The sequence below is a fragment of the Rhinopithecus bieti genome, unplaced genomic scaffold, assembly GCF_001698545.2.
Source record: "Rhinopithecus bieti isolate Rb0 unplaced genomic scaffold, ASM169854v2 scaffold_72412, whole genome shotgun sequence".
NCBI lineage: Eukaryota > Metazoa > Chordata > Mammalia > Primates > Cercopithecidae > Rhinopithecus > Rhinopithecus bieti.
In genome coordinates this window covers 8,160-18,791 of record NW_016826693.1, presented here as the reverse complement: position 1 = coordinate 18,791, position 10,632 = coordinate 8,160, and the positions used below count along the sequence as shown (strand labels likewise).

The 10,632-nt window shown below is 48.0% G+C and overlaps 2 protein-coding genes across 5 annotated transcripts in view; one reads left to right on the top strand and one right to left on the bottom strand.

The window, feature by feature from the left end:
- The window catches only part of RBM10 (RNA binding motif protein 10), a 41,419-nt gene extending 36,689 nt beyond the window's left edge, over positions 1-4,730 (bottom strand). For 2 of the 4 annotated variants that reach the window (XM_017863508.1, XM_017863509.1), the window contains exon 1: positions 4,591-4,726. In XM_017863508.1, coding sequence (XP_017718997.1) covers positions 4,591-4,607 — 17 coding nt within the window. In that variant the 5' untranslated portion in view covers positions 4,608-4,726. Of the gene's footprint in view, positions 1-4,590 lie in introns of all 4 variants that reach the window. The other 2 variants (XM_017863511.1, XM_017863507.1) reach the window with 2 other exon arrangements.
- A 2,665-nt stretch (positions 4,731-7,395) lies between these two features.
- NDUFB11 (NADH:ubiquinone oxidoreductase subunit B11) lies at positions 7,396-9,845 on the top strand. Its single transcript, XM_017863484.1, is given in 5 exon segments — positions 7,396-7,488; positions 7,491-7,536; positions 7,539-7,600; positions 9,318-9,448; positions 9,621-9,845. Coding segments are annotated over 5 exon segments (456 nt in total). The 3' UTR covers positions 9,745-9,845.
- Positions 9,846-10,632: the final 787 nt, after the last annotated feature.

The window sequence follows — 10,632 nt, the reverse complement described above, 5'->3', positions numbered from 1 at the left end:
GCAGTGGCACGATCTCAGCTTACTGCAACCTCCACCTTCCAGGTTCAAGCGATTCTCATATCTCAGTCTCCCCAGTAGCTGGGGTTACAGGCATGCGTCACCACGCCTGGCTGATTTTTGTATTTTTAGTAGAAATGAGGTTTCACCATGTTGGCCAGGCTGGTCTTGAACTCCTGGCCTGAAGCGATCCGCCCACCTTGGCCTCCCAAAGTGCTGTGATCCACCACCATGCCAGGCCACAATTTATGAAATTAATGGACAAGGGGAGAAAAAAGCACAGGATCTTGAAATTTAATACTTATTTATGGTCAATCTTAGCAAACGAAGATTAGATAATTTTCTTGATTTATTAAAGGATACATTCTAAAAACTTACTGCATGCATCATACTTAATGGAGAAACTTTAGACACATTCCCTTTTATTCCTCTCCATTCTTTCTACTATCTCAACTGCCATGTGCTGAGGATGGCTACACAGAAGGGGCTGCCTGTCAGCCCTAGATTAATTGCTCTTCTGCAGACTGCCTTTGTAGGAAAGAAAAGTAAACTATCTTGTCTAAGCCATTATTCTTTGGATTTTCTGCCATAACTAGCCAAAGTAAATCGTAATTTGTGCACCCAGTATCACTTATACTATTTAATATGGTACTAAAAGTCCTGGACAATGCTATAAATGAAGAAAAATAAATAAGTGACAGGATAGATTTGCATACAATATGACCAACTACTTAGAAAGAACATCAGAATCAACAATGAAGTATTAGAAATAACAAGGGCATACAGCAGGGGTAACTTACAGAAATCAACAGCTTTCCTCTACCCCAGCAAATACCAGCATAAAAAATATTTTTCAAAAAATAAGATAACGGCCTATAATCCCAGAACTTTGGGAGGCCAAAGTGGGTGGATTGCTGGAGCTCAGGAGTTCAAGATCAGCCTTGGCAACATGGCAAACTCTGTCTCTACAAAAAATTAGCTGGGCGTGGTGGCGGGTGCCTACAGTCCTAGCTACTTGGAGGCTGAGGTAGGAAGATCACCTGAGCCTATGGAGGTTGCCACTGCACTCCAGCCTGGGTGACACAGCAAGACCAAGTCTCGAGAAAAAGAAAAAGATAATGAAAGTGACTGAAGTACCTAGGGATTACTTTAAAAAAGAATACATAAGACTTGTATTTCTATTTATGAAAATGAAAGCTTTTTATGCTCTTCACATAAATTTCAAAATATTCTCTACACAGGTCTTAGATGAGATGACTATGTACAAAGATAATTTTCCCCAAATTAATAGAGAAGTTCTGTGCAATATCTATCAAAATTCTTGTTGTTGTTGAGGGACTTTGATAACTTTTGATATAGAATAAAGCCCCACGAATGATTAAATCAACTTTGAAAAATAAGTGCAAAGGAGCTATTAAGACATTCTATAAAGCCATAATAATAAAACCAGTAAGGTGCTGGCACAAGAATGTGTAAATAGACCAGCGGAACAAATTACATCGCTCAAGACGAATCCATGTACATGAGGGAACCTGAAATCAGATGCGGTACCACAGATCAATAAAGAAAGAATGGACTACTTAGGAGGTGGTACTAGAAAAACTGCCTACTATATGGAAGAAAATAAAACCAGAGCTTACCTTATGCCATATTCAAGAGTGGAATCTAGATGGATTAAAGATCTGAATGCAAAAGGTAAAAACTATACATTAGGGCACGGTGGCCCACGCCTGTAATCCCAGCACTTTGGGAGGCCAAGGCGGGCGGATCACGAGGTCAGGAGATCAAGACCATCCTGGCTAACATGGTGAAACTCTGTCTCTAATAAAAATACAAAAAATTAGTTGGGTTTGGTGGTGGGCGCCTGTAGTCCCAGCTACTCGGGAGGCTGAGGCAGGAGAATGGCGTGAACCTGGGAGGCGGAGTTTGCAGTGAGCTGAGATCGTGCCACTGCACTCCAGCCTGGGTGACAGAGCGAAACCCCATCTCAAAAAACAAACAAGCAAAAGCAACTATACGTTAAAAGATAAGGCAAAAAAAGTGATGTTGGGCAAGGCGCGGTGGCTCACGCCTGTAATCCCAACACTTTGGGAGGCCGAGGCAGGTGGATCACCGGAGGTCAGGAGTTCAAGACCAGCCTGACCAACATGGAGAAACCCCATCTCTACTAAAAATACAAAAAATTAGCTGGGCGTGGTAGTGCATGCCTATAATCCCAGCTACTTGGGAGGCTGAGGCAGGAGAATCTCTTGAACCCAGGAGGTGGAGGTTGTGGTGAGCTGAGATTGTGTCATTGCACTCCAGCCTGGGCAACAAGAGTGAAACTTTGTCTCCGGAAAAAAAAAAAAAAAAAAAAAAAAAGTGATGTCAGCACATCAAAATTAACAACAGGCATCTACTCTTGGGGGAATTATTAAGTAAAATGCAATAGACATGCCCCATGATGCCCTTGCCAGCAATTGGAAACAAAGCAGTAACATACACATGGCAATACAGACAGATGTTAAAAATACAGCACTGTGCTGGGTGCAGTGGCTCATGCCCGTAATCTCAGCACTTTGGGTGGATCATGTGAGGTCGAGAGTTTGAGACCAGCCTGACCAACATGGAGAAACCCCATCTCTACTAAATATACAAAATTAGTCGGGCATGGTGGCGCATGCCTGTAATCCCAGCTGCTTGGGAAGCTGAGGCAGGAGAATTACTTGAACCTCGGAGGCAAAGATTGCGGTGAGCCGAGATTGTGCCATTGCACTCTAGCCTGGGCAACAAGAGCGAAACTCCGTCTCAAAACAAACAACAACAAAAAAAAACAGCACTGTTGGCCAGTTACAGTGGCTCATGCCTTTAATCCCAGCACTTTGGGAGGCCAAGGCAGGAGAATTGCCTGAGCCCAGGAGTTTGAGACCAGCCTGGGCAACACAGAGATACCCTGTCTCAAAACAAAAAACAAAAAACAAAAAAAACTCCCACTCTAAGTAATACAAAGTTCAGGAAACAAAATGAAGACTGTGGCACTATGCCATGTGTGTCAACTGAAAACACAGTCGCTCAAAACAACACTTCATATTTCCATTTTCTATGAAAATGTATCTACATGATACATTTACAGATACATGTATCTATATGATACATTTGTATATGTATGTATATTTATATGATACATGTATCTATATATTTACAGATACATTGTATCTATATGATACATTTACAGATACATGTATCTATGATACATTTGTATATGTATGTATATTTATATGATACATGTATCTATATGATACATTTACAGATACATTGTATCTATATGATACATTTACAGATACATTGTATCTATGATACATTTACAGATACATGTATCTATGTGATACATTTGTATACGTATGTATATTTATATGATACATGTATCTATGATACATTTACAGATACATGTATCTATATGATACATTTATATGAAAACAATGTATATAATAAATCTGATACATTTTCTACGATATGTATCATAGAAGGATACATATCAAACACACAGAGCAGCTGCCCACAGAGGTGGGAATTGGGAATAAAATGAAAAAATAAACGTGGCAAGAAGAAGCCTTGTGCTGACCTATGACAGAAACCTACCTTGAACTGGAAAGTATGATGAATTCAAACCTCTGCACTTGAGGCCTTTTAAAAGTCAATGGATTTACTTGGTAATAAAGTTTGAACAAAGTATGTATGTCAGCTACTCAAATTCAGATATGGCCACAGAGCACTTCTAGTGAATACCATCCAAAATCAAATGTCTTTCAAAAAACATTTCTAATGAAAGCCAAGACTGAATAACACTAGGTGATGACCTTATCTCAAATTTGGGCTCATTTTCAGAAAATAAAATATTACAATTCTACGTTTTAAAAGGGGTGGTGGTAGAGGAAACCCTTTGTAAGACATTTTAAAATTATTTTCTCTTTTATGAAGCTATCGACTCTTGAGTCTTAATAGAGGCTTTCTGGGAGAGTTAGGTCTGCTTTTCTAGGCAATCTTCAAGTGTCATGGCTGGGTCACCTGCCTCGGAATCACCTGGATGGCAAGGGATCACTGAATTTTACTCAGAATTTCTGTATTTTACCCAGTGTTCCAGCTATTCCTTGTTCATAGCAGAGCTGAAGAAATAACTGTCTGAGAGTATCCATTCCAAGCAAGTATCATGCCAACTGTAGCCCATACTGTCCCTGGAATCTCCCACTATCTAACCTGACTTGTCCCCTAGTGGTACTGGGCAAATCCTGACTCTGATGGTGCCATTCCCACCCATCCCTCACACCCCAGGCTATAGCCCCAACCTCAACCTCCCACCTGTTAACTGCATAGCCTCGCTGCGACACCATGAGTACTCAGAAGGATGCAATCTCATGTCTCATTCATCACTGCACTCCCAGAGCCTAGCGCAAGTCCTGGCTCACAACAGGTGCCAAATACCTGTCTGCTGAAAAGAAACTCCTCATCTGCTATTGCTGTTTCCTCTACCCAGAAGCCCCATCCTAGCACCTTCTTGGATCAATTCTCACAGAGGCAAGCCTAGGCTGTTTGGGAGGCTGGGAACGGATAACTCACCGTCTTTCATACTCCATGTCCTGATAGGGCCTTCGGGGGCTGCTGGGGCCCCTCCTCAGCCGCTGGCTCCGTTTCACTTCCCAGCCACCCCCGCTGCTGCTACCATGATCTGCCAGCCTGGGTGATGTTTCCTGCAGGGACTCTGCAGAGAATGGAGGGAAAAAAGGGGTCAAAACAGTTGGGACAGAGAAGGCCTCCTTGAGAAACCCTCGTTGTCAAGGCTCTTTGCCGCCCCTTAGCCCAGGGACGTTGTCTTCTAGCTCCCAGCACGCCTGTGCATCATAGTGTGAAGGTAGCCCCTACTTGGCCTGCTCCTCCCTTTCCCCGCAAACATGAGGCTAGAGCCCACTGCCCTAGAAAACAGCAAAGATTTCAGCAGATGGGGCATCTTGCAGAGAGACCTGGCGGGGCCACCCACGGTGTGATCAGGGCTTTGCCACCTAAGACAGGTAGACAAATTCAAGCCTGGGGCTGCATCCCAGGGTGGCGGTACGGATACTCTCAGGGCTGAAAGTCTTGCCTGAGATTCAGCACATCAGGCAAGACTTCACAACAATGGGGGCCCCAGGCACCCACCAGGCTCCTTCCATGGGCCCCAAGGGACCATCTCATCCTCCCAACAAGCTGCTGGCTGTCCCCTATAAGGCAGCAAAAGACCATGAAAGGTTCTTGGGGGTGTGTATGAAGGGGCTAACTTGGCAACGAAACAGCTGCTACCTCCCTGGGCTCCTGGCCAACACAGCCTTGGCCCTCACACAGCAACTGGCTCAGCCCTGAGCCCTGTCTCTTATGTGCAGCCAGGTCCCAAGGTGGTTCCCTCCCCAGGGCTCAAGCCCGTTTTCCAGAGGCAAAAGGGGCCCTTTTGGAGGCTGTTCTGAACCACTGTGCTCTTCTACTGGGATGGAGCAGCAGCCACTTCATCCAACCCTCAGGGCTGTGGTGAGAACTCAAGGAGTCCTGAGAACCCTGTGACCCAGCCAGAGGTCGGGATGAATCTCAGATCTTCAGGCCCCACCCTCTGAACAGGAATCAGGTAAAGCCAGGCAAAAACAGCACCTGCCCAACACTAGGTTGCTGCCACGCCTTTGCTCTACGCGCGTACACATACACACACACAGACACACACTCCAACTTTCTCTTCCTCCTCAAGCCACAGGGAACCCGAATTACCTGCTCCCAGGTGGGCAACAGTTAGAATCACACCAGAGGCACTGGCGGCTGAGAGCACAAAAACCCTCAAGAGACTCTGGCAAAGGGGCCAGAGTCACACAGTAACATCCACCACAGCCAAGGGCCAGTCACAGACATGAGCCCCAAATAACTAGGGGCCCACATCACAGAAGGAACCCACAGTAAGGACCACAATTACACACTGGGTCCCCTTTCCATGGATGAGCGTCACTCTCACAAACTCCCCAAAAGAAGGGGCAATGAGTCACACACACATCCCCTGCATCCCCCTCCCCACCCAATAAGTGGGTTAGGGTCAATCACAAGACAGTCGTCCCCCAAGCCCCGCCCCATGGATAAGGATCAGAGTCACAGACACCCCCCCTCAAAGGGTAAAGACCAGAGTCACATCCTCCTTCCGATCCCCCAGGAATAGAGACCAGAACCACAGAACATTTCCCAATGGATCGATAAACACCAGAGTAACACAGAGCAGCATCCCCTCTCCTATGCACAAGTCGCAGACAACCGCTTCTCCACTGATAAACTTCGGTGTAGCCGACACAGTGATCCACAGTAGCCCACTCCCATCCGTCCCTCCCTTCCCCAACCCGCACGCACCCATCCCCATGTCCCAGTCGCGCACGCGCCTTGCTCACACCAAAAAAAAAAAAATCCACCAAAAAAAAAAAACCCTCCCGGGTAGAGACATTGCACCGAACCTCCGTTTCCGCGACCCCCGACCGACAGTCCGCCCTCGCGCTCTCTACGTCCCGCCCGGGCCCTTACCTCGCCCCACGGGACAGCGTCACGCTTCACCTTTTCGGCCCGGGCTTCAAGGGGAGGGCTCCCAGACATCACCTCGGCCCGCCGCCACCTCCTCCTACAACTCTCCAGCTCAGCCGGAGCGGAGTCGCGCAACTACCAAGCGAGACTGCAGGCAGATCGGGGGGAGGGGGGAAGCGCCAACGCGGCTGCCCTCCCAAGAAACTCACTGCGCCTACTCCAGCCGGCCACAGTCACCAGCTCAAAATGGCGACGACGAGAAGGGAGTCGGCGCTCCGACCCACATCACCTACTTAAGGAAGCGCGCTCTGGCCGGCCCGGCGATTGGTCACCCGCCCGCCAGGGGACAGCCCTGGCCTCCTCTGATTGGCAAGGCGGCTGCCACCTCCCACCACCTCCCCACACCCGTGCGAACGGATGCCTAGTGGAGAAAAGGAGTAGATATTGGCCAATCCGGGAGGCCCGCTTTAGAAGCTGATTTCCTTTTGAAGATGAAAGACTAGCGGAAGCTGCCACCTTCTTTCCCAAAGGCCGAGGGAGCTTGGGCGATTGGCTGGGAAACTATAATCCACCAATGTCCCCGATTCTTCCTATCCGGAAATGAGCAGATCCAAATTCCAAAATTTAAGAAATTTCTCAGCCTGGCGAAAGGGGGAGAGAATGGTTGGCCACGAAGCCACGACAACTGGAGGCAAAGGACGGTTGCTCAACGCCCCGCCTCACTGGAAACAAAATCAGATCTGGACCTATATAGCGTGGGGAGGGGGAGCGACTAATTGTCAGCCTCTCACCCACTGCAGCTGCGCACAGTCGATTTCCGTCCCGCCTCAGACCCTGCGCCCATCTTCCATGGCGGCTGGGCTGTTTGGTTTGAAGCGTGCGTCTTTTGGCGGCCAGCGGCAGCCGAGGGTCACGGCCGCCCGCGTCCGCTGGGAATCTAGTTCTCCACCAGGACTGTGATCGCCCCGTCCCGCTGTGGCGGGAAGCGGCCCAGAACCGGACCACACCGTGCCAAGAGGACCCAGAACCCGAAGCGAAAACTTTTTATGAGGACGTAAGAGGCGGGGGGGGGGGGAGGAACCCCTGAAGGGTCAATCCGGGATCGGCAGGTGGGGCGCTGTTAGAGGACGTTGCTTAGGCAGTAGAGGCCTGCGCGGCCGGGGAAAGCATAGAAGGACTTGGGAATTTTGCCTCACCTTGTGTTCCTCCTTTATCTGTCGATATCCGCGTTCCAAGGCCAGAGGCAGGACTGATTTTATTTTGCAGACAGTAATCACGCCTCAAGTGGACAGCGCTCAAAACGCATTAGAAGCAATATAGTAAAACAACGATAATACTAAACACCGATATGGCACTTGCTCGTTGCTGTGTTCTTTTTTTTTTTTTTTTTTAATAGAGACGAGATCTCGCTATGTTGCCCAGGCTGGTCTCGAACTCCTGGCTCAAGCGATCCTCCCGCCTCGGCCTACCAAGCTGCTGGGATTACAGGCATGAGCCGCCGCTCTGGGCCCCATCTGTGTTCTAAACACTTGACGTGCATTAACTCATCCTCAAAACAAACCCCATTTCGAGATAGGCACTATTATTATACTCATCCTACAGATAAGGAAACTGAGGCACAGAGATGTTAAGTGGATTGCCCTAGCTCACATAACTGAATACATGGTAGAGGTGGAACTGGTATTTGAATTTAGGGCTACCAGGTCTGCTGTGCTGTATTAATAGCAGACGCTGTGAAATCAGGCAGCACTGACAGTTACCTACCCATGTGATTTTGGTAGCATAAACCCTTGGTGCCTCAGTTTCTTTGTCTGTAAGATGGGGACAGTAATAGGACACCTAAAAAGTAAGACACCCCACTTGCCTTATGTGATTAAATGAGTAAAAATGGTCGGAACAGCAGCTGGCGCTTCGTAAGTATGTACTCAGCACTAGAATGTGTTTATTATTGCCATGTTTCATCTCACTGAGATATTGTGAGGTTTGTCTATGTGAAAAGACTGGCACATAATAAGTACTTCATCAATACTAACCTCTGGTTAAGGGGCTTGGATGTATAGGATGCTCGTTCATTCTGTAAATATGTATTGAGGGCCTGCTGTGTGCCAGGCTCAGTTCAGAGCCCTGGGGATACAGCAGTGTGGAAATCAGACAAAGCCCATGCTCTCATAGAGCTTACATGATAGTGCAGAAGACAGAAAATAAACACGTAAAATATTAGAAAACAATAATACAGAGTAGTATAATAGATAATATAATGTGAGAATGTATGATATACAGAGAATGGGGAAGGTGTGCTACTTAGGTAAACATAGGCTAGAAAGAGACACGGAAGGAAGAGAGGATGTGAAGACAAAGTTAGGCAAGGTAAGTGGATAGAGGATGACTTGGGTGTAGGGGGCTATTTCATTAGGTTGAGCCATAAGAAATTGCCAGTATTCAACCATTTGTGACCTATAAAAATAGCAGTTTCCTATGCTTCAACTTTGAAAGACAAGGTAACTAGGGAGTGCCTCCTGAAGGAAGTGGTGATGAATCCAAAACGTTGAATGAGGAGACAGATCCAGCCATGACTAGAGCTGGAAGAAAGGCTTTCCAGGCAAAGAGAGCAGCAAGTGCAGTGGCTCTGCGGTGGGAAGGAGCTTGACATATCCCAAGAATGGAAACAGAGGAATTTAGTGAGAGGGGCGTATGGAGACCAAGTTATGCAGGGCCAGAATAAGGCTTTGTGGAGCAGCAGGAAGCCCTCATTGACCTCTCTTTCTCCACAGAACCCAGACTCCCATGGTTATGACAAGGACCCCATTTTAGATGTCTGGAACATGCGAGTTGTCTTCTTCTTTGGCGTCTCCATCGTCCTGGTCCTTGGCAGCACCTATGTGGCCTATCTGCCTGACTACAGGTGCATGGGGTGTCCAAGAGCGTGGGATGGGTAGGAGGCAGAGGCAGGGATGGAGGTTGAAGGGGATTCTGCAGGAGTCTTATTCCTGCACCATTGGGAATAGGGAGCTGAGATGAGGGATTGGTGTCAATTGAGGCTCCCTCACGTCTACCCCTGCTGTTTGCACTGCCAGGATGAAAGAGTGGTCCCGCCGCGAAGCTGAGAGACTTGTGAAATACCGAGAGGCCAATGGCCTTCCCATCATGGAATCCAACTACTTCGACCCCAGCAAGATCCAGCTGCCAGAGGATGAGTGACCAGTTGCTGAGTGGGGCTCAAGAAGTACCACCTTCCCCACCTCCTGCCTGCCATTCTGACCTCTTCTCAGAGCACCTAATTAAAGGGGCTGAAAGTCCGACTCGCTAATGTTGATTGTGTTGTGAAGGGGATATGGGGTAGGGGTGTCAGAAGCTTTAAAAGGGCTGCTGCAGCCTTCCCTGGGTGTTCTGGCTATATATTGCTGTGTGACAAACACCTTAAAACTTAGTGGCTTAAAACCACAATCCAGTCTTCTCTTTCATGGCCCTGTGGGTTGACTGGGCTCAGTAAGGTGGCTCTTCTTGGGGTCTCAGGTAGTTGTAGTTAGATGGTGGCTGGGACTGGAGTCATTTAAAGGCTCAACTGGGCCGGGTGTCTAAGATGGCTTCTTCATTCACATGTCTGGCACTTCAGTCCTCTTCCATATGGCCTCTCTCCAGCAGAACAGCCTTGACTTTTTTTTTTTTTAGACGGAGCCTTGCTCTGTCACCCAGGCTGGAGTGGCATGATCTCTGCTCACTGCAACCTCTGCCTCCCGGGTTCAAGCAATTCTCCTGCCTCAGCCTCCAGAGTAGCTGGGACAACAGGCGCCTGCCACCACACCCAGCTAATTTTGTATTTTAGTAGAGACGGGGTTTCATCATGTTAGCCAGGATGGTCTCGATCTCCTGACCTCGTGATCTGCCCGCCTCGGCCTCCCAAAGTGCTGAGATTACAGGCGTGAGCCACCGTGCCCGGCCTCTTTTTTTAAGAAGGAGTTTTGCTCTTGTCACCCAGCTGGAGTACAGTGGCATGATCTCGGCTCACTGCAACCTCCACCTCCCAGGTTCAAGCAATTCTGCTGCAGCCTCCTGAGTAGCTGGGATTACAGGCGCCCACCCCATGCC